This window comes from Panthera tigris, chromosome A1, assembly GCF_018350195.1.
Source record: "Panthera tigris isolate Pti1 chromosome A1, P.tigris_Pti1_mat1.1, whole genome shotgun sequence".
Taxonomy (NCBI): domain Eukaryota; kingdom Metazoa; phylum Chordata; class Mammalia; order Carnivora; family Felidae; genus Panthera; species Panthera tigris.
The window spans coordinates 205,435,644-205,460,270 of NC_056660.1; the positions used below are offsets into that span (position 1 = coordinate 205,435,644).

At 39.1% G+C, this 24,627-nt stretch overlaps 1 protein-coding gene across 5 annotated transcripts in view; it reads left to right on the forward strand.

The window, feature by feature from the left end:
* The first annotated feature begins 55 nt into the window (after positions 1–55).
* Positions 56–24,627, forward strand: part of TTC33 (tetratricopeptide repeat domain 33) — a 39,514-nt gene continuing 14,942 nt past the window's right edge. Inside the window, exons 1-2 of one of the 5 annotated variants that reach the window (XM_042996024.1) lie at positions 56–414; positions 4,889–5,110. In XM_042996024.1, the coding sequence (XP_042851958.1) occupies positions 4,890–5,110 (221 nt within the window). In that variant the 5' untranslated portion in view covers positions 56–414; position 4,889. Of the gene's footprint in view, positions 439–664; positions 732–834; positions 1,656–4,888; positions 5,111–24,627 lie in introns of those variants that run through there. The other 4 variants (XM_015543514.2, XM_007095446.3, XM_042996049.1 and 1 more) reach the window with 4 other exon arrangements.

A 24,627-nucleotide genomic window follows, 5' to 3' on the forward strand; every position in this document is an offset into this window, starting at 1 on the left:
GGGTCCGGGTGGCCCGGACTACAGATCCCAGAGGGTAACGGGGGTGGAGGCTACCGCAGCGACTTTTGGGATTTGTGGTCCCGGGAAAGGGACTGGCCGACCTTAAGGGCTTTGAGAGTCGCCTCTTCCCTACCCGCTTCTCTGAGCGGTTCCGACGCCTCGGGTCGGCCAGGCCAGTTTCTTGAGAGACCTGGCATCAAAGGCAGGCAGGTAGGAGGTCGGGCATGTTAGTTTCCGCTTCCGGTCGGTAAAGGGCAAGCACAATGTAAACACGGGACCAGGGGAGCGGTCATTAGGTAACTGAGGGTACGCTGACCGTGGTGGAAGCCCAGGAAGAGGAGGAAAACGAGGCTGGTGGGTCTTGTGGTTAGGGGAGAAAGGACCTTCAGAAGTCGGAGTTGAGACGCGACGGAGGTACGGCAGAGCCGGGACGCCAAGGTTGGTCTTTAGGGACGAGCATTTCTAGGGGTCGGGCCCTCCCTTACACCAAGGCAGGAGCGGCTTCCGCGTTTCCACGGCGGCGGGTGCGGCTTTGACCTTCCCTTAACGGTGGGAGGAGCGGAACCGAGCTTGCTTCCCACCTCTGGTTGAGCGTGTCTGCAGCTGCTGGCGGCCTGGTAGACTCGCGGGGGACGTCCAGGGCAGCCTTTATGAGCTTCGCATATCTTTATTGTTTTGGAAACGAGAGGAATTTAGTAATACAAGTTTCTCTCGCGCGGTGACATTTTCGGGTAAATTGCTTCTTGAATCTCTCACCTCTGACTACATCCCGGTACCCGAAGGATCCTGTTTTGATTTCCTAATGGTGTTCATCTAGTGGTTTCTCGCCTTAGGTGCTGCCTCCTCCTATGCAGTGAAGACAGGCATTCTCGGTTTGTGGTTGGATAAACTGTCCAGCCGACAACAGTAACTGAATGCCTACTGTAGAGATCATTGCACCAGCAAAAGAATTTAGAACACAACATTGTTGTTTAGAGTTTCATGGCATTCATTAACTATGATTCTATGTAAAATGAATTTATGTTTCATGAGTTTAACGTGAAACCTCTGTGATTATGGTTTACCCATATGGTTTCTTATCCGGGTGAAAAAACGTAAAGGCTAAGATGTTGGCGCCTTGTGCATCTAACTATAGATTCAGGAAAACCTTATTTATAAGAAGCTTTAATTTCATGTTCAGATATCCTTAGAGGAACAGCAAACCAGTACTAATTAAGATACCTTAATACCTGAGTATTAAGTTTTTCAGGATAGAAACTGTTTTGCATGTGTCCTAGGACTAACCCGACTTTTATTTTTGAAAACCTGTCAGCCTCCCCTCCAGGAAGCCTCAAGAGTCTCCACTGAAGTCATAGTATCCTTTTTTGTTTACTCTCCAATAGCACTTATCCTGGAGTGCTACCTTGTCTCCAGACAGTTGAAGAAAATACAAAACTGTGCTAATGGCCCTTGGTAACAGATTCAGTGGATTTTAACCTCAGTGGCCCTTGATACTGTTTGGTATCTTTATTGATCCCTTATTGTTGATTTTCCTATCTTCCCATTCTCTCTAGTGACTCAGAACTTTTCTTCTCAAGTACTCAGATCTGTTTCTTTTCCCTTTACTTGGAGCCAATGACTAGCCACCTATTTCTCTGGGAAATTTGAAGCTTGGGGTATGAAATCCTTCATTGTCTTTTCCCTCTACCCCTGAACTTGTCTGTACTTTTCACTCAGTATGAACTCTTGTCTGAGAGGAATGTATTCTTTTCACTCTCTTCAAGGCTAAACTTGTCAGTTACTAGCAGTCATCAGGCCTTTTATACCCTGTAACCTCATTCTCTCCTGATCTCCACAGCCTCTGGTCTCTAGAAGAGCTTAAAGCATTTGTGGAGGAAAATGGCAGAAACACCTGAGGCGGTGTTGTGCATGGTTTTTCACACATGCTTGAGAACCACCATCTGGGGACTTAGCCTATACCTGTCTTTGACATTTAGAACAATGGTTCAGGTTGGAGATAGGGGATGGTAATGGGAGTCTGATTACCCATTAATTTTTAAAAAATATATTTGGGTCTCTCTGTTCCTTTTTCCTTTCCTCCCACCTTAAACCCTGCTTCCAATAATATATAGACCTGACTGATGATTTCTAATGTAATTTGACATTAGTAAATACACCAGACTTTCCTCTGTTAACAGGGTTCCCACAGTACCTGGTTCCTCACATTGCTGCTTTAGGAACAGAGTTCATTTGGAAACTTGAAGGCAGGAAATGTAGTCATCCTCATTCTTGTCACTTTTAGGGACAGTCATAAATACAAGAGTTCTTCTTGATATCCTGGTGTCTTATGAGACCTTCCTAATGATTTATTTTCTGACGTTGTTTTCATTCTGTGCCTCTGGCCTTCTTTTCCATAGTAACCACACTTCATTTTCAGCCATTTCTTGGTTCTTCCCCTAAGTTACTTATAGTCATCTTCAAACATAGGAAACTCATTCTTCTCTATTATAACGGGTCTGGGTAGAGAGTCTGGCATTATCCTGATTTCCTAGTATAGCTTATAATACATTACTACTCTGGGTTTTTTTTTTTTTGTTTTTTTTTTGTTTTTTTTTAAATAATCCCTGCTCCAGGGGAGAATATGTGGTTCACCCATATCTGCTTGTGCATTTCTTGATCGCAATAATTTATTGAGACTTCCTTGTATTCATTAGAAACAGGTACATGACCTATAATCTTCTCATCCCTACAAGTTCTGCCATTATCTTAGGCCTTTCCATGTGAATAACCTCATAGTCACCTTTACTTTTTTGTCCCCTCCCTTCTATTGATTACTTATATTTCATTTCAGCCATGTGCCTCAGTGATGAAGACCTTGACACCTGGTAGAACTTATTCACTATTTCGTTTCCCTTCTTCCTTTACTCCTCGAATGCCCATTATTTGATAATTTTATAAAAACATCTGCTTCATTGCTTTTCTTCATCCCCCTGGTTGATTACTCAGTTAATCATAATCTCTTTGGAGTTATGGAGTCCCTTGAGAATGGAATGAAAGTTTAGACACTCTTCTCCAGAAAACACACAGACATAACAGAAATTTATATGCCTTTCCAGGAGTTTCTCAGTATCTTTAAGCTCATCCATATAATTAGTAAGAGTTCTTGGATCTCATCATAAATTCCTTCTCTAAATAAATACTTGTTGAATGCTTTTATGGTTTTCTTTAATTTTGTTCCATCAATTGTCCTTTCTTATCCTTTACATTTGTGTATCATTGCTGATATACAAAACAGTTTAACATTTGTTATTTAAAAATTTTTTTTAATGTTTTATTTATTTTTGAGAGAGAGAGAGGGGGCCAGAGGGCCAGAGGGGAAGAGGCAGAGAGAGAGGGAGACACAATCTGAAGCAGGCTCCAGGTTCTGAGCTATCAGCACAGGGCCCAGAGTGGGGCTCGAACCCACGAACCGTGAGATCATGACTTGAGCTAAAGTCAGGTGCTCAACTGACTGAGCCATCCAGGTGCCCCTAACATTTGTTATTTTTTAGATTTACCCAATAGTTCTGTGAATGAAGTTATATACCAAGTTTGACTCTTAAAACTTTTTATTGTGAAAAATTTCAAACGTGTATGAGAGAGGAAAGTACAAGGAATCCTATGTGCATATCACCTAACTATCTATTATCAACTCAGAGCAATGTTTTCATCTGTATTTCTCCTGTGTTGTACCCTGCTCCCTCTGGTGATCACTTTGAAACAATTTTTTAGATATCATAGGATTCCATGTGAAATATTTTAGTATACATTCCTCAAAGATAATAGTACTGTAATTATGTTTATAGCAAGAATGCTTATCTTTTTGTTATAAACATAATTACAGTACTATTATCAGACCTTAAAAAAATAGCAGTAATTTTTTAATACCATCAAGTATCAAATCAGTGTTCCGATTTTCCCTATTATTTCCTAAACGTTTCCTCCCAATTGGCTTGCTTGAATCCAGAGCTAAACAAAACCCATGCATTATATTTGGTTATTAAATCTTTGAAGTCTCTTTTTACCTCCATCTTTCTCTGTCTCTCTCTCTCTGTCTCTCTGTCTCTCTCTCTGTCTGCTTTCCTGGAAGTTTATTTCCGGAAGAAACCAGTTTTATTTTTTAGTTTTTGTTATTTGCTGTCTGCATTTCTGGCATGTTATTTAGCACGCTCATCTGCATTCCGTATTTTCTGTAAACTGGTAGAGTTTGTTAGACTTGATCTGATTCAGGATTAATTTTTGGCAAGGATACTTCATGGGTAGTATGCCACTTCCAACAGGAGATACTTACTGACCAGTTGTGTTCCTTTGTGATGTTAGCACCCTTTGTTGATTATTGCCTTGATCCATTATTTAATTAAGAGTTTAAAAAGTGACAGTTAAGCATCTGACTCTTTTTTTTCTTTTAATGTTTTATTTTTCTTTTTGAGAGAGAGCAAGTGTGAGCAGGAGAGGGGCAGAGAGAGAGGGCGATAGAGGATCCAGAGTGGGCTCTGAACTAATAGCAGAGAGCCCAATGACGGGTTCGAAGTCATGAATGGTGAAATCCTGACCTGAGCCCAAGTTGGACGCTTGGCTGACTGAGCCACCCAGGCTCCCCAAGTGTTTGACTCTTGATTTCAGCTCAGGTCAGGATCTCACAGTCAGTTGTGAGATCAAGGTGTGAGATCGAATCCTGCCTGCTTGGAATTCTCTTTCTCCCTTTCCCCGTCCCCTGCTGTGTGCTCTCTCTCTCAAAACAAAACAAACCAAAACAACAACAAAAAAACTGGTGACAGTCTGATTCTCTTATCTGTCTTCACCTATCATTTGTAATACTTCTCTAAAGGCCAAATTTGAATTTTAAAGTTGTTTGTTTGTAATTTTTCAGAATGGCTTCCTTTGGATGGAAGAGAAGAATTGGGGAGAAGGTCTCAAAGGTCACTTCACAGCAGTTTGAAGCCGAAGCTGCTGATGAGAAGGATGTAGTTGAGAATGAAGAAGGGAGCTGGCTTCATGCGGTTAAACGCAGGAAAGAAAGTCTTCTCGAGGGCTGTGTTGAGAAAAGTAAGCAGCTGAAGGATGAAGGAGCCAGTTTGGTTGAAAATAAAAGGTATGTTTTTGGAGTTTTCTTACAGAGAACAGTTTACATTTCTGACTGCCAGTAATGAGATGAAGAGTTATGAATTCTATAAATTTATGTTTTAAAAATCTGATCTAGGTGCTAAATTCATCAAATAAATAAGTTTTAAAGACATATTTAGCATTCCCATGGAATCTGAAAGTTTGTAGAAGAGTCTTCAAGATACTTGTAATGTCTGCTTTTGCCATCATTTTTGTTCTGTCTAAATAAGGGTATATGTTAAATGAAATGTAATGCAAATTATTGCTTGATAGGAGATAGTTTAATTTCTGGAATCTTTCTCTTTGTGTTATTATATACCAGATATATTAGATGTTTCTTGAAGGGTTTTGAGGACATGTACTTTTTTGTTTTTTTTAAATAGATGTTCAGTTATCCTTTGCCATTGGCTTTTATATACTTCAGTAAATATGGTTAGTGCACAGGAATTTGACAGTAGTTTCATTTATCCTCAGCCCTATCCTCAGCTAAGCTCTTATACTTTTCTGTTTACCCTTTACCCTTTTCTTTTTTCCTTTTTTCCCTTTCTCTTTTCCCTATTCTCTTATTCCTTTTCCCCTGCCTCTGCTTAGGTCTTTCAGTGGGACCAAAAATCATTCTTTCACAAATCAGTGGGGAGAGGACCCATTGGTTAGTAGATTGTGTAGAAAAAGCTAGAAGTTTATATATGGGAAAACACAATTCTATATATAGGAAAATAAAATACATAGGAAAACAAAATATATATAAAAAATGTATCTAATACCACATACAAAGATGGACTCTAGCGGGATAGAAAATCTCAATGTGAAATGTAAAACTACACAGTTAATGAAAGAAAATATAGAAGGGTAGCTTTATAACCTAGAGGCAGGAAAGGACTTTTTTTTTTTTTTTTTTGAAGTTTATTTATTTAGTTAGTTAGTTAGTTAGTTAGTTAGTTAGAATGAGAGAGAGCATGTGTGCATGCACAGGCAGGGGAGGAACAGAGAGGAGAGACAGAATCCCAAGCAGGTTCCTCGCCACCAGCACAGAACCTGATGCAGGACTTGAACTCACGAACTGTGAGATCATGACTTGAACTGAGATCAAGAGTTGGACGCTTAACCAACTGTGCCGCCCAGGTGCCCCACAACATTTTTTTTTTTTTTAATTTCAGTTCTATATTAGAGTCGAAAGAAGCTCACCCCCCCCCCCCGTATTTCCTCTTATCTAGACTCAAAATTTCCAATAATTGCTTTATTTAGTTATCTTTCTGTACGTAAATATGCACACACTGACATACATAGTTTTATATTTCCAGTTTTTTTGGTGATCTATTTGAAAATAAGTTGTAAACATAATGACACCTCTCTCCTAATTTAGCATGCTTCTTATAAGAATAAGGATATGCTTGGGGCTCCTGGCTGGCTCCCTTGGTGGAGCATGTTGCTCTTTATCTTGATCTTGGTCATGAGTTCAAGCCCCACACTGGGCATGGAGACTACTTCAAGAAAGAATAAGGAAATTCTTTTATTAAACACAATAACTGTTAACTCTATGAATGTTAACATTCCTATAAACTAATATGCAGCCCATATTTAGTTTTTTCTAATTTTCACTGAAACGTCTTTTACAATATTTTTTAAAAACCAGGATCCAATCAGAGTTCATACGTTTCATTTGGCGATTATATCTCTTTAGTGTTTATGTAGGTCCTCTACTGTATCCCCCATGATAATGACTTTTTGAAGAGTCTAGACCAATTTTCTATTTGATTGTTCCCTTATGGATGTCATTTAGCTTGTTTCTCTTTCTCACATGTTTCTTGTAAACTGAGGTGTGGAGGTTTGATTTAGATTCTGAGTAACCTTTTTGGCACGAATACTTAAGAGTTATGTTTGTGCTTTCTATTGCATCATATTGGGAGATAAATAACAGCAGGTTGTTAGCAATGCGGCTGTTTGAAAGACATCATGCCTGTGTCAGTCAGTTTGCTGTGTTTAATTTCTGCTGAAAGTCGTATTTTTATAAAATTTTGAAACATTTATCCTTAGTGAAGGAAATAAATCGTATTAAGAGAATTAATCAGCATGAGGACTGTTGTTTTATTTGCACTATGGATATGATTTTGAGAAGATGTATGGTCAGCAGTAGTATCTGAATAGGTCTTTGTTTAGGACAGAATATTCTTCAGATCATCCAGAGATCTAAAGTCAGGTCTGTGTGCCTTTGGTATCTTCCATGTGATAAAGAAGAATTTGGGAAATTAAAAGAAGTAGTACTGAGCAAAAAGCAATTTTCTTTTCTTTGCTCTTTTTTTCTTTTTTCTTAATTAAATTTTGTCAGGGTGGTTATAAGATTCCTTGTTAATCATTTTTTAAAAAATATTTTTTAACATCTATTCGTTTTTGAGAGTGAGAGAGAGCATGAGCAGGGGAGGGGCAGAGAGAGAGAGGGAGACACAGAATCTGAAGTAGGCTCCAGGCTCCTAGCTGCCAGCACAGAGTCCGCTGTGGGGCTCGAACTCACGTACTGCGAGATCGTGACCTGAGCCGAAGTCGGACGCTTAACCGACTGAGCCACCCAGGCACCCCCTTGTTAATCCTTTTTGTCATGAATGAGTCAGAGTTGAGGAAGCAGCATTTTAGTGTCTAGGTCTGTTTTTATTTTAGATTCTTGGAGTAGTCTTTTATTACTATATTTTAATAGAAGATATCAAAAGGTGCCTAAACTATAGTATGTTAGCACCTCAAATTGGAAATGAGATAGAAAATAAATAACAGTCAAGGACAATTAACAGCTTAACAGTCTAGTGTTACTTTGTGAATTCTCATTTGTGGTATTTTAGCCATAAAAACTTTTTCTTTTGTAGAACTTTGCAAGATTGACCATTCTGTCTTAGTCAGAAGAAACCAACTATAAATTTTCCACATTTATGAAATCATTTGCAGAACATCCATAAAACATCTTTAGAAATTCCTGTAAATGCCTGTTAAAAGTTCATTAACTTTGTTTTTGCCTTTTTCTCTAGACCACACTAGTGCAGAAGGGAAAAGCTATTCAGTTATTGCCATGGGAGTCCCTGTGAATTTCCTGTGGTAGAGGAGAGCTATCCACTGTGTAGATAAACAAAATAACTCTTGTTTTCTGCCTGCATGTCAAAACATTGAGTCATTTCACCAAAATCAGCTGGGTTGGATGCTTTATTTTGAATGGAGAACACGGTGAGATGATTAAGTTTTTTGCTGGTTAGCATTTGTTTTGGAGTATACATACACAGCTTAGGAGAGAACTAAACAGAATAAAAAGAATCTAGTGGAATTGAATGGTTTGGCTACTCTATGCCAAAACTAAATAAAAATAATACTTTAAAAATATCTGAGATAAAAAGCATACATAAGATAATGTTAACTTCATTTAAGTAATATGAGGAATAAAAAAAAATGAGGGACAGTGAAGCTAAATTAAACAACAATAACCACAACCCCCCCAGTCCCTGTCTTTGAATCAACTTAATCTTTAAGCATTCTCATTTTTACTACATTTTAGTCACACCAGCCTTCCTTGGTTTTTTGAACATAGTTCTGATACAGCTTTGTCTCCTGACACCTCTGTCTGAAAAGTTCTTGTCTTCTGTTTTCTGATGTCTGTCTTCTTGTCCTTCTGATCTCTGCACACATGTTTTCATCTCTGTGAGCCCCTCTCTGGGCATCCAGTTGGAAGTAGTACTCCCAGGTCCCCTTTGTCTTTAATCACATGAACCTTTTTTGTTAGCATTTCTCCCTTTTTGAAGTTACCTTATACACTTATTTAGCTATTTGCTCATATGTTATCTGTTTCTCTTCTGTAGGAATGTGAGCTCCAGGACAGTAGGGACTTTGTGTGACTTTTCTACAATATCTTCAGCACTTAGAACAATTTGTGGCACCTACTAGACCCCCAGTCAATATATGTTAAATATTTATAAAACTACATTTTATTTGCTATATTGTGGCCAAATAGGTGTTTTGTGGCTTAACTACCATTTGTTCAATTGTATCTATAGGAATGTACATTTGTAAAAAATATTTATTTATTTTGAGAGAGGGAGCATGTGCATGAGCAGGGAGAGGGGCAGAGAGAGGAGGGAGAGAGAATCCAATCCCTGTCAGCACAGAGCCCGATGTAGGGCTCAATTTCACGAACTTTGAGATCATGCTCGGAACTGAAATCAAGTTAGATGCTTAAGGACTAAGCCACCCAAGCTATAGGAACGTACATTTTTAAACTCCAAATTAGAAGACAGTATTTTATTTTTTATTTCATATCCCAGCCACAAAGGGCCTTTGGGATTAGAAGTTTCCTACCCTCCTCTTGCATGAGAATATGGCACTTGAGGATCATTGCTCTTTTCTGAGTCTCATTTCTTTCCTCATAACCCACACTTCTCCCTATTATATCATCCTCTGGGAAACCAGATGGATCCTAGTGTCTTGCTGAATTCAGGAGCTGGAGACGGGGTTTTAGAGAGGCTGAGGCAGCTAGAAGTTGTGGAGCAGAGTACCAGAGAAGAGGGAGCTCCTCAGAGGAAGTGCTCTAGAAATCTGTATGAGGTCCCCTGTATTTGTTGAACGTTAAGCCATTCAGCTATGGGGGAAATTCCACAAGTCCAGCAAACTGACTGGGGAGTTGTAAGCTGAATCATTCCAGAGTTCATACAGAGCAGAGAGACATTCACGCTTCATCCACAGAGTGGAGAGTCTTTGGTGGTCACCGGTGACATTCACTAAAGTCCCCAAAGGAGATACGCCATACTAGAACAACTATACTATCCCTGGAGGGAGGGGTATGATAGACCTTCCCTAGCAGAGCTCAAAAACAGGTTTTGAAAGGTTTCAACTCATATAGAAGTTATTTAAATGCCTGCCAGAGTAGTCAAAAATTTCCAGTCAGCTGCATAATATTTACAAATAGCATTTGATGAAAAATTACTAGACATGCTGAGGAGGAGAAAATTGACTTGTAAACAGGAGAAAAACCAATTGACAGAAACAGATTCAGGAATAAGATAGATGATGGAAATAGCAGATGAAGACTTTACAGTGGTGATATAACTCTTCAAATACTTAAAAGGAAACATGAACCTCATCAGGAGTGAAATGAAAGATAAACAAATGGCACATCTAGAGGTGAAAGATACAGTATCCAAAATAAAAATACACTTAATGGTATTAACAGCTATGCTAGTTGAGTCCTTTGACAAGCAGATGCCAAGAGCAGATTAAGTATGCAAAGATTTATTAGCGGAAACATCTGAGTGAAAGAAAATGGGAAGGAAGCTGGGTTATTTGGGAGAGCCATCAGACCACGGTGTCTGACCCGGAGTGAAAGAGAAAAAGAAGGATATTTGAGTGGAAGCATCTTAGGCAAGACCTTGGGTACTCTTGCAAGTCCAGGTCATCTATAAGGGAAGTCCCATGGCCTCCAGCGAATGGGCCCATCTTACTGTCACCTGCTATTCTCAGTCAGTGCGGGGAACAGCCCATGGGAAACATCCTTGCTGCAGATGGGGCTGTGGATTTCAAAGGTAGCAGCGGAGGTGAAGGTCTAGTTAAGGTAATAGGATGACATTTTTAAGGTTCTGAAAGAAAGTAAAATTATCGGCTTAGAATTATATATGTCACAAAAAATATCTTTCAAAAATAAAGGCAAATGCGCCTGGGCAGCTCAGTCAGTTAAGCGTCCAGCTCGTGATTTCAGCTCAGGTCATGATCTCACGGTTTGTGAGATTGAGCTCCACGTAGGGCTCTGCACTGACAGCATGGAGCCTGACAGCAGGGATTCTCTCTCCCTCTCTCTTGGCCCCTCCCTTGCACTCTCTCCCTCTCTCTCAAAATAAATAAACTTAAAAAAATTAAAATAAGGCAAAGTAACTTTATCAGACAAACAAAAGCTGAAGTAACTCTTGCCAGTAAGCCTACGCTTCAAAAAATATTAAAAGAAACTCTTCAGGGGGAAGAAAATGGTATGAAATGAAATTTGTATCTAAACAGAACAATAAGGGGGCACCTGGGTGGCTCAGTTGGTTAAGCGTCCAGCTTCGGCTCAGGTCATGATCTTGAGGTTTGTGAGTTCGAGCCCTGCGTCAGGCTCTGTGCTGACAGCTTGCTCAGAGCTGGAGCCTGCTCCAGATTCTGTCTCCCTTTCTCTCTGCCCCTCTCCCGCTCACATTCTGTCTCTGTCTCTCTCAAAAATAAATAAACATTAAAAAAATTTTTTTAAACAGAAGAATAATGGGTGCTAGATATGATAAATAAACATAGGTAAGTATGAAGACTTTTTAAGTTTTAGAATTCTTTTAAAGGATAATTGATTTTAAAAAACTAGCAACATGTTCCTCAAAAAACTAAAAATAGAACTACCCTACGACCCAGTGATTGCACTACTAGGGATATCTAAGGGATATCCCTATTATCTAATATCCCTATTATCTAAGGGATACAGCTGTGCTCTTTTGAAGGGACACATGCACCCCCATGTTTATAGCAGCACTATCAACAATAGCCAAAGTATGGAAAGATTCCAAATGTCCATCGATGGATGAATGGATAAAGAAGATGTAGTATATATATACACAATGGAGTATTACTCGGCAATCAAAAAAGAATGAAATCTTGCCATTTGCAACTACGTGGATGGAACTGGAGGGTATTATGCTGAGCGAAATTAGTCAGTCAGAAAAAGACAAATATCAAATGACTTCACTCATATGAGGACTTTAAGAGACAAAACAGATGAACATAAGGGAAGGGAAACAAAAATAATATAAAAACAGGGAGGGGGACAAAACAGAAGAGACTCATAAATATGGATGACAAACTGAGGGTCACGGGAGGGGTAGTGGGAGGGGGGATGGGCTAAATGGGTAAGGGGCACTAAGGAATCTACTCCTGAAATCAGTGTTGCCCTATATGCTAACTAATTTGTATGTAAATTTAAAAAAATAAATAAAATTTAAAAAATAAATTAAAAAAATAAACTGGCAACATATTAGAGATTTATTACGTGCAGAAGTAAATACATGACAACAGTAGTAATTGAGCAGGCAAAGGAAAAAGGAATTATATTGTTATTAGGCTCTTATAGTATATATGAAGTAGTATAGTGTTATTTGAACCTAAACTCTAGAGCAACCACCAAAAATAATAGGAAGAAGGTCATAAGCCAAGGGTGGAGATAAAATGAAACATTGGAAAGCGAAATTTTTAAAAAGTACCATTTACAGTACCATGCCCAAATAAAATTATTAGAAAAAAATTCAACAAAATATGTATAAGAACTGTACATGGTAAACTATGGAACATTGGTAAGAAAAATTTAAGGAACTAAATTGAGATAAATATATACATGTATATCTATACATATGTGTATTGTATATGTATATTTATTCACATACACACATATGTATATATTTATACACACATACATGCATCTATTTACACACACATACATATAGATGTACATATTTATGCACACACATATATACACATATGTATATATTTATACATACACATATACACACACACACACACACACACACACACACACACACACATATATATGTATATATACCCAGTTCATGAATCAGAAGATGACGTTCTGTTAAGATGTTAGTTCTCCCCGGGGCGCCTGGGTGGCTCTGTCGGTTGAGCATCCGACTTCAGCTCAGGTCATGATCTCACGGCTTGTGAGTTTGAGCTCCGTGTTGGGCTCTGTGCTGACAGCTCAGAGCCTGGAGCCTGCTTTGGATTCTGTGTCTCCCTCTCTCTCTGCCCCTAAGCCACTCTCATTTTGTCTCTGTCTCTCTCAAAAATAAATAAACATTAAAAAAAAAAAAAAGATGTTAGTTCTCCCCAAATTGAGCTGTAAACTCAATGCAGTTCCCATCAAAACCCTAGCAATCTTGATTTTGTAGTAATTGACAAGCTTATGCTAAAATTTATGTGGAAATGTGAAGAATCTAGACTGGCCAAAACAATTTTACATAATAAAAAAGACTTAGAGAACTTACACTACTTTATTTTGTCACCATGTTTTTTATTTTGTTTTTGTTTTTAGAAGATTCTCTTTTTTTAAAGCTTATTTATTTATTTTGAGAGAGAGAGAGTGGGGGAGGGGCAGAGAGAGAGAATCCCAAGCAGGCTCTGTGCTTAAGACCACAGATCTCACTCTCACGAACTGTCATCACCACATTCTTGAATGCTGTACCTTTATAGTTTTAGTGTAAGAATGGACATCTGCAGATCATAAAGAATATAAAATACAGAAATGACTCGCATTTATGCAGTGAATTGATCAAAGTTAAAGCTTCTGGTTATCAAAAGGCATAATTAAGGAAATGGAAAGTCAGGCCACAGACTGCAAGAAAATATTTATAATACATATATCTGACATAAGACGTTTTCCTAGGCTATATAAGGCACTCTCACAACTCACTGGTAAGACACTATCCAATTAAAGAGTGGATACAAAATTTGACCTGAAGCTCTACAAAAGAAGATAGATGAATAGCCAGTAAGCACATGAAAAACTTCTCAGCATGATTAATCACCAGAAAACTTCACATTCAAATCACAGCATACTAGTACATAACCACTGGAATGGTAAAATTGAAAAGACTGGCAATATCAAGCAAGGATGTGGAGCAACTCAAAGTTTCATATATTGCGTATGAAAATGTGAAATAGTTTTACTACTTTGGAAAACAGTCTGGCTGTTTTGTGAAGTTAAACATACACCTTACCGTACAATCCAGCAGTCTACTCCTTCCTAGATATTTATTCAGGAGAAAGGAAAACATATATTCACTCAAAGGCTTATCTAACAATGTTCCTAGTAGTTTTATTCCTAGTGGCCATGAAATGGAGACAGTCAAAATGTCCATCAACAGGTAAATGGATAAACAACTTTTAGTGTATCCATCCAGTAGTATCCTATGGAATAATGAAAAGGAATGATTGATGCATCCAAAATTACTATGCTCGGAGAAGGAAATCGGAAAGAGTGCACACTATCTAATTTCATCTGTGTACATCTCTTTAAAGACACATCTAATCTATAGTGACAATCCTATTGACTGATGAAAAGGAACGATTAATGCATCCAAAAATCAGTATGTTCAGAGAAAGAAGTCAGGAAGAGGGCATACTCTCTGATTCCATCTATGTACATTTCTAAAGACAAATATAATCTATAGTGACAGAATATCAGTTGTTGTCTGGAACCAGAAATTGGGGTGGGTTGACTGTGAAAGGGCATAGGGAACTTTTGCGTTCTTTGTTATGATGGTTGTGGTATTTACATAAGTATACACATTAGTAAAAACTCCTCGAAGAGTATGCTTAGAATGGGTACATGTTTTGTCATCTAAATTATACTCCAGTAAATTTGATTAAAAAAATCAGCCTTGAGTGCTTGATAAATGTAAAATAATTCTTTATTTGTTTCATTTATCTCTATGTTCAGGATATATTTTTGTTCTGTATTTGCTGTTATTTTGCAAGTTAATTGATACAATGATTTCAATTTCAGTAAGACTCTGACTCGATATTGTGTATTTGGGGGTCTCGATCATTTTATCACCCTATTGGCCTTCTTAATTACCTCCTGTGCTCTGGAAGCAGTGGCAGAAGTCCCCAGTCTTAATCTGGAAGCGGGGAGGGGAATACACAATTCACAGTTGTGTGTATTCCCAGTTGTTGGGTTGGAATCTCACCTCCTCAAGTTACCATCTTAAAGGTTGTAAAAAATCCACTCGCCGTTTTTAGGTTGGATTTTTTGTAAAATGATGACATGGATTAAGTACATCAAAATGTGGAAGAGCTTGAATTTAGCATGAGTACTAATCATTAGAGTGGTGGAGAAGTAGGGGTGCCTCTAGAGGAAGGGAGGAAGGTTGATGAACAAGAGGAAGCTATTTCTACTTCCTAGGATACAAACTTTTGCTTCCTTGTGATTCCCTTTCTCTCGTCTGTCCTTCCTTCCTTCGTCTTTTTTACGCTTGATATTTTCTCGTTTATTTAACACTTAAAGGGTTGTTGAACACGTGAACTGTAGCACAATCCAAGTATGTTAATGTCACCCTTCCTTCAAAGGCAGCACAGTTCTTTAGCATTACAGAACCTCCTGCTGTCAGTTTACTTCGTTAGTAACTAACTGTAACTACTCTTGGAAGACTTTAGTTTGCAATAGAATGGGTTTTAAGATCTGAAGTTCTACCTTACAGTGTTTATGATTCTTTGTAACCAAAATCTGGTGTATTCTTCTATCTAACCAGTAAGTAATTTTGACGCTTAACAGAGACAGTATTGTGAGTATAGTGGTTAAGAGTGTGGAGTTTGAAGTCATTTTACCTCCCTTCAGATCCTAGCTTTATCATTTCTATCTATATAACCTTTGGCAGATTATTAACTTTTTAAGTATTAATTTCCTCATATGTAAAATGGTGAGCCTTCTCTCATAGACTATTTGGGGGATTAAAAGGCAAGTTAATGTAAAGGAGATTAACATGGCACCTAGCATCTAGGAAGCATTCAATAAATGTACTTCAGATAGTATATTTTAGGATTTTGTATGTGATTGGCACATTTCATGTAATATTAAGACTTTTTATGAGTTATTTTGTTCAGATGTCATTTTCTAGAATTGTTACTAACTGGGATATGCACCTTTTCAAGAGTCGCAGGGTGAGTCCCAACTTTGAAATGTTGGCTTTTAAGGTTTCAGCCACTAGATGGTGATATTTGATTATGTAGCTAAGTTCGATTTTTCTCTGTGGGAATTAGTGTGTATGTATGTGAAGCAGAGATATCATTAGAATTTACCATGAATTTTGTCTCTTGTCTAGAAAAGTATACCTACCAAAACGAACATGAGGGCGATCTGGCCTTGTGATAAGCATTTTACTGGCGTCCGCATGAATCTAATGACTGATCTTCATTTTAATGTCATCTGTTCCTCTCTTTGGTTTCTTCTCACTGGTATACAAACATACCCAAAATCTTTCCTTGACTCCTACCATTTCTTTGCTCCCCTTTCACCATAAACTCCATTCTTTTTTTTATATTTATTTTTGACAGAGACAGAGACAGAATGAGAGTGAGTTAGGGGCAGAGAGAGAGGGAGACACAGAGTTGGAAGCAGGCTCCAGTCTCCGAGCTGTCAGCACGGAGCCCGATGTGGGGCTCGAACTCACGAGCTGTGAGATCATGACCTGAGCTGAAGTCGGTAGCTCAACCCACTGAGCCACAAACTCCGTTTCTTGATGAATCATCCTCTGGGTCCATTCCAGTCAGGTTTCTGTTCCCACTGGTCCCCTGAAGCCACTCTTGTAAAGGTTATATGACCTTCGTGTTGTCAAATCCAGTCATCATGTCTCTGTTCTCATTTATTACTGTGCCTCTCGTCATTCAGCATAGTTGACCACTGTCTTCCTAAATACACTGCTCTCTCATCTACAGAACACCACACTGATGGTTTTTCTTGTTTCACTGCCCACTTCTTAATCTTCTTTGCTTCCTGTTTTCTTGTCTTCATTTTCTAAATATTGGTGGACCACAGTATTTAGAAAGTACTTCTCTTTTCTATGTCCATTTTTCCCTTCTTAAACTTATATAGTCTCCTGCTTTCAGTGTGCCGTCTCTATACTGATGACTGCCAAATATGTCTGCAGTGCTATCTTCCCACCTGAATTCCAGACTCTTAAGTCTCCAGTGCTTACTTTATACCCACTTGGATATCTAATTAGTGTCTGAAACTTAACATGTCCTAAGCAGAGGTCTTGATTCCCTGACCCCCCCACTACACACACACACACACACACACACACACACACACACAAATATCTGGTCTTTTTTAGTCTTCCCCATGTCAGTAAAAGGCATCACTGTTTACCCAGTTACTTATGCCCAAAAGCCAGGGGTCAACTCTGCTGTGCATGTGCCATTACAGAGCTAATCAACCCCAGTCACCTCCAGCTCCCTGCCCTTCATGCTGTTCTTATGGCCATAAAGCCTGGGCGGTGGCTGCTGTTGTTACAGACCAACAGCCCCCGTTCGTGGTGCTAACTGACAATCAAAGACCATCCATCACACCTTGACACTGGCCAGCTTGGACCCATAGATGCTCAGATGGGACCGGGTTACGACTCTGTGGGGTAGAATTTGACGGATGGGAAACAGGGTATGGGAGGGAGCCTGCAGATAAATTCTTTTCCCTTCTTCCCCTCACTGGACAGTTTCCAAGGCACACAGGTTTTATACAAGCTTCTGAAGAAGTTCTACAAGATTAGCAGTCATCTGTTTGTTTTTTAAGCTGTTGCCAGCCTAGCAGATGCCTTGTATTTATTCTCCCTCCTTCCGGCCTCACTTCTTTTTCCCCTCACTCTTGCTTCCCTGGGATCCTACCCCCACAAAGTAGAAGCTTAGGCCCCCGGGCTCTATTTCCCTGGGAACTCAAGCTGAGACATCATCCTGGATTTCCTTTCTTTTTTTTTTTACTCTTCATATCCAGTCCAAGTTAGAGTGACTTTATTTTTTAAACATATTTTAAATCTTTTTTATCCTCTCCTCTGTTTTCGTGGCTGTCCTCCTAATCTAATCCCCTGTCATCTCTTACCTGCATCATTCAAGTAGTCTCCTAACTGCTCTCCCTGTGCTCCTTCTTACACCCCTACAGACCACTCTCTCTGGGCCTCACTGATTTTTTCAAGATGTAAAGCAAGTCTGTATGTTTGTTGCACAAAAACTCTGCAGACTCCTCATCACACGTACAGTTAGAGCCGGGGCTTTGGGTCTACACCTCCCATTCCCCTTCCTCCTCCTCCATAGCCATGCCGGTTTCCTTTCATTTCCTCAAAACTTGGGGTGTTTGGCCCTCTCTTGGCTTGGGCTCTTCCTTTGTCTGGAGTGAACTTTCTCCAGATCTTCAATTAGCTGACCACTTTTGGTTAGTCAGATCGCAGCTCAGATGCCTTCCTAGAGAGACTTTTTCTGACCACATGTTCAGAGTAGCCATCCAGTGACCTCCCTTTCACATCCCCCCCCCGCTTGTTTTTTTTTTTTTTTTATCACACTTACCATATTTTAACTTAGGCTTGTTATTTTTCCCTGCCTTCTTCCTGCCTGTGAACATTCTAGAATGTAAGATCTAGAAAAATGGTAGGGTCATTTTATATCTTGTTGAGTGCTACAGCCTCAGTACCCAGAATACTACCTGGGCCAGAGTAGATGTTTAATAAATGTTTATTAAATGAATAAGCTGATGACTATAGAGCTCATTAAACCTGAAGCTGTCATAAATTGGAAATCTAATTGGGAGCAAAGTAGCTAAACACTTTGACATTTCTGTCTGATAAATGAGTGTGCTAACTTATTTGGCTTGCTCACCAGCTGTTCCTTACCTCAGCATAGGGTATTGTCTCACCCTGCCCCTACGCAGGCCCTGCAGCCATTCTAGTTGCTTCCTGCCTTGGCTGGTTCCCCAGCACACTGTCAAGGTTGTCTTTAAACTGGCCAAGTCAGACTCTGGTCATTTATTAACCATAGTGACTTTAAACCAAGTTTTTATCTCTTAATGCTTCCTATCCGACAGCCGCAGCTGGGCTGTGTCTGTTCGGTGCGTTCCAAACTGAAGTTGAATTAAGAGATATGCTGTAGGAGCCAGGAGAGACCATCGATGTTATTACGTGCCAGGCTTCCTGCGATCCCCAAATGGAGGACCTGGGCAGTGCCACCCTTTATTTGTAGGCCAGGGGAAGTCTGTCAAAGAGAGAAATGAAAAATGAGGGTGGAGAGGGAATTCAGTAAGCTTATGATAGTGAAGTAAGTGCCCACTGGTTGCTGCTTCTCTCTAGCCAGTGGAAAACAGCTCACGTGTTCCTTTAAACTTTTGCATGTTTTGTGGGCAGAAAGCACTTTTCACTTAGCTGTGCCTCTGCTGCCGCCAATGCCAATGGCTTCAAAATAAAAGCAGCACAGTTTGGGGGGGTGCAGTGGACATTTTCCCCCCTCAAATCTGTGTGCCTGTTTTTGCACATGTATATGTTTACGTGTGTGTCTGTGTCAACATGCTGCCTAATGAAAAGAGGAAACAGAACTAGTGATGGTCAATGTCATCTCGAACTTCTTAGTTTACTTTGTACTTTGTGATAATGTAAGCAGCTTTGGGGTTGGAGGGCGGGGGTGGGGTAAGCCACCCTGTTTCTCAGCAGTAGTGCTGTTGGCATTTTGGGCACGACAGGCGTTTGGTGTTTGTCAGTCAGGGTGGCCCTCTGCCTTGCCAGATGTTAACATCCCTGAACCCTTGTCACTAGGCCTCCAGTGACAACCAAAAATGCCTCCATAAATTGATATAAATGCCTACCTTGGGGTGATAAATGTTCCTGGTTGAGTTAGGCAGAAAATAGGACTGAAAGTAAAAAGGATATTTGATAAATGTGACAGAAACAGTGGTTGGACCAAGTAGTGCAGGGGTTGGCAAACCACAGCCTGTTTTTATAAAGTTTTATTGGATGCAGACATGCACATTTGTGTAAGATGATGATGTGTATGATGACGTTCTGTGGCTGATTTTTGTGCTACAGCAGAATTGAGCAGCTGTGAAGGAGACTGTATGGTCCACAAAACCTAAAATACTCATGGACCTTTGCTGTGCTGACCTTGGTCTCTGGACCAGCTGCTTCCTCAAAAGCCACAAAGACTCCTGAAACCTCACACATCCCGGGGCTTTAAAGTCCTCTACCTAGAATTAAAAACAAAAACCTAATGTTTATTTATTTTTGAGAGAGAGAGAGAGAGAGAGAGAGAGACAGACAGACAGACAGACAGCGTGAGCAGAGGAGGGGCAGAGAGAGAGGGTAACAGAATATGAAGCAGGCTCTGGGCTCTGATCTGTCAACACAGAGCCTGATGTGGGGCTTGAGCTCATGAACTGCAAGATCATGACTTGAGCGAAAGTTGGACACTTAATCGACTGAGCCACCCAGGTGCCCCTCTACCTAGAATTTTAATCTCTTGGTTCTTTCTACCCATATTCCCATTTCCCTTGTCTTGGCATTTCTTGTGATTTCTGTATCTGGAGTGGTAAGATGGAACAAAGTAAGAATTAAACTATTTTCTGCTTTTGTTGTAAGGTAAAATTTGTTTGTATTTCTTTCCATTTTTTTTCTGAGGTATTTTCATCATACTAGCTCTTGTCTCCTCTTTTCATGTCTTTCATGCTTTTCTTTGCTGTCTTTTAAGACTTCTTTTGGAGAAGGTAAGACAAATGAGGTAGATAGAATCTGGAATATTAGCACCTTCTGTGTGCCTGGCCATGTTCTGGGTGTTGTAGATACAAGTGAATCTACCTTTTGGTCCCTGAACTCATTAGTGAAGAGAAGATAAAAATGCATGGAAGAATTAGAGAAAAATTCAATGGAAGACAACAATGGGGTAGTTGGAAAAGTATTAGTCTTGTAATTGAACTAGCTGCAGATCATGGCTTTTACAGGGCTAATACCATTTGTCCTGTAGCTGCTCTCTACCTTTGTTTCCTCATCAGTAAAACGAGAACAAGCAATGCCAGTCTTATGAGCACGAAGTGAATGAACTTTTCGTGAGAATAGTTGTTTAAGTGATTGTACAGAAAGTACTTTGTAAAACAAATACTATGGGAATAAAAGTGTTACTCTGTGGTCATGTAAGTGGTACTCATGGTCCTCATGATAAACAGAATTTTAATTTGGTCTTGGAGAGAGAGAGCCTTTGAATAAGTGAAGAGGAGGAGGAATGAAATCCTAGATGTGCTTATGTTTGTGTACTGCTCAGCCCACATGAACAGGAACATGATACGTGGGTAGGGAATGGGCGAATGTGCAGCCAGCAGGGAGCAAAGGTGGGGATGGGGCGTCATAGAAAACAGATTGGACTGATAAGCTAATACTGGAAAAAATATACTCACTAGTATCAAGTCCTGCAGAATTTGCTACTACTACATTTCTTAGAATATTACGAGTAGGAGGATTATTATGAAGGAGTAAGTCAATTTTTCAGAGACAGAAGAACATAGCAAATTTCCAAAGTTTTTCATGTTGTGTCTGTAATAACATTTGGAAATATTTAGAGATTAGGCTTGAAATCACCCATAAAGAAGTACACTTTCTCTTTAGGTGACATAGTTATAAATAGTCAAAATGGGTATTAAGTATTGTTGAGTGTCATGTACCTTTTTCCCTCCATTATCAGTTACATATGAAGTTTCTCCAATGCTTCTTTGAGGTATTTTCTACATGGTCATGTGGACTTCATACTTTTTAATAAGTTGCTGGATTTAATTTATTCTTTATTTAGGATTTTTATCTTATGGACTAGAAAGTCTGGAATGATGATTAGGATTCTCTTTTTTCAGATAGTGTATCTTTTTGAGGACAAAAGCATTCTTTATTTTTATTGCTAGGTTATCCAAATATACTGAAATACATTAGGAGGCTTAAGACTACGTCTTTAGCTGTGGTATTTAAAACTTTGGCTTAGGCAGTGGCAACTGTTTTCTGGTTCAGGCCATATTGTCCTCCTTTACCCCACAAAGACTGTAGACCACTTGTGTCTGCCTTATTCCTTTAGAAATTATTGATATATGTTAGGTCCTATTGTGTTAGCTGCATTTACCTTGGTCTGCATAGAGCTTTTATTTTTTTTTTTAATTTTTTTTTAATGTTTATTTATGTTTGAGACAGAGGAAGACAGAGCATGAGTGGGGGAGGGGCAGAGAGAGAAGGAGACACAGAATCTGAAACAGCCTCCAGGCTCTAAGCTGTCAGCACAGAGCCTGATGCGGGGCTCGAACCCACGAACCGTGAGATCGTGACCTGAGCCGAAGTCGGATGCTTAACCGACTGAGCCACCCAAGCGCCCCTGCATAGAGCTTTTAAACAAACACAGAAGTAAATGTAAACAGGGGGTCACAGTGAGCCTGTCCGAGGAAGCAGGAAGGCAGGGTGATTTGGTTTAGCTAGGGGAAGGGAGTCCTATTTATTGTTTTGCCTTTTGCAGACTTAATGATTTTATCATATATTTATCATTAAAATAAGGCACTTATTATAGTCCTGCCCACTTACTTACATGTTTTAATTTGATCCAAATTCTTCTATATACTAGAATTAATTTCTAGTGAAATTTATTTGTTTATTTATTTACTTTTTTTAGAGAGAGAGAGAGAGCACAAGAGGGGGAGGGACAGACACACACACACACACACACACACACACACACACACACAGAATCCGAAGCAGGCTCCAGGTTCTGAGCTGTCAGCGCAGAGCCTGATGTGGGGCTTGAACTCTCAAACTGTGAGATCATGACCTGAGCTGAAGTCAGATGTTTAACTGACTGAGCCACCCAAGTGCCCCTCTAGTGAATATTACTTTATGACATTTGTGTGTATGCTCAATGAGTGAATAATCTGGGGGTAAATAATTTCATTTTTTAAATTTATTTAATTGTTTTGAGAGAGAGTGAGAGAGGGAGAGGGAGGGGCAGAGTGAGAGGACGAGAGAGAGAATCGCAAGCAGGCTCCACACCAACAGTGCAGAGCCTGACCTAGGGCTCCCATCTCACGAACTGCAAGATCCTGACTTGAGCCAAATTTGAGAGCCAGATGTTTAATGGACTGAGCCACCCAGGCACCCCTAGGTGATAAAATAATTTTAAATGATCTCTATATCTGAAGTAGAAATTGGGAGGTTAAAATTGTGACTTTTCACTTGTTTCAGAAAACTCATTGTCTAGTATGGCAACGAGTAGACCAGGGCAATTGCTTTCAATACAGGAACAACTAGGGAACATCCTGTACCACGTAGAAGTTGGCATCATTGTTTTAATTTGCTTTGGAAAATGACCTTTATTCAGTGTGCATACATCTTTATGTAATTTCAGAGCTCCTTCCTACTGTTTCCAGAGGCAGTTGATCTGCTCTGAATTGTTTGTTCTTGTCTATAATAAAAAATTAAAAACTTTTAAGATGTGTTTGTTCTTTTTTGTAAGTAAATAGTTTAAATTATTACTGAAAGTGGGCTTTATGATTCAGCCTAATCCTGAGTCCACGTAATTTTAATAAGTGATAGTGACTAAAACTCGGAGCAGTTTGGAATTTAAAGTATATTTATATCTTTCCCTTGCCTAATAAAACCACCCAGGAACTCTACTCTGAGCATTATCTCAGCACTTCTTTCCAATCCAGCCCTCCTTTCACTAAATATGTATGTCTTGAGAAGATATGCAATAATTATGTTTTTTCTCTTTTATTGCCTCTTGCAGATCCTTTTTTCTTTCTTTCTGAGCTATGGAAATTAGGTTCCTTATTAGAATGTTCATTGTATTAGCTACACATTATTTTGTCCTTGCTTTCTTCAGAATGCTACTCCAAATTCTAGACAGAAAAACCTCAAAATAACTTGAGGAATTTTTTTTGTTTAATTCAGAAAATTTATCATTGTCTAAAAGTTGGAACCTGATTTACCTACATTGGAAATCACACAACTTTCACTCAAATTAAACCTGTCTAAAACTACTTTCTATATCATTATAACGTCTATATGAAAGTGTTTATAAAATCAAGGAAGCAAACTAAACTTTTAATTTCAAATATATCCTGAACAAAAGAAAACCACTTCCAATATGAAAATATAAATTCAGCCAGAGAAGTTATTTCTATCATTTTGGGGTACAATTATTATTATTTTTTAAATGTTTATTTATTTTTGAGGGGGAGATGAGTGGGGGAGGGCCAGAGAGAATGTATCCAAAGTGGGTCTGTTCTGCCCCCCCCCCCCCCCATGGGAGCCTTGAACTCACAAACCATGAGATCATGACCTGAGCCAAAGTCATGCTTAACTGGACTGACTCACCCAGGTGCCCATGGGGCACAATTACTGTAAATATTATTAGAAACACAATATAAAATAAGGTGAAAACTTTAAAGTTCTTGATGACATAGGTTTTAAGGAGGAAATAAGATTATTTAATGATAATATATAATAATGAGGAATCTTAATATTTACTAGGGATTTGATAAAAATGTAGCTGTATGGAAATAATTTTTAAATTTATTTTGATGTTTCCACATAAGGATGTAAAATTGATAGAAATCAATTAGAAATCTGTCATGATATTAGTGAAAGTGATACTCCTTTGTAGCTATATTTTATTTGACATAGAAAAAGTGCTATAACATTTCTTCTTAAATACAGTGAAACCTCATTCATGGCTTCCTCATTTATGAGTTTACCCACTCACAAATATATTGGTAACCCCCAAATCAGTGCTCACGGTGCTTTCACAGTTGTTAGTGGACATCGGCAGAGCTGAGAGAATCTGAGTGCCTCCTGTGTGTATTCCCAGCTGAGTCCAACACGGCAGGTGCTCTGCCTTCTTGTTTCAGCTCTCACACTGTATAAACAAGTGTCCCTTTTTGGGGTCTGTCTAGTGTTATATTTTCCACATTTTTGTGCC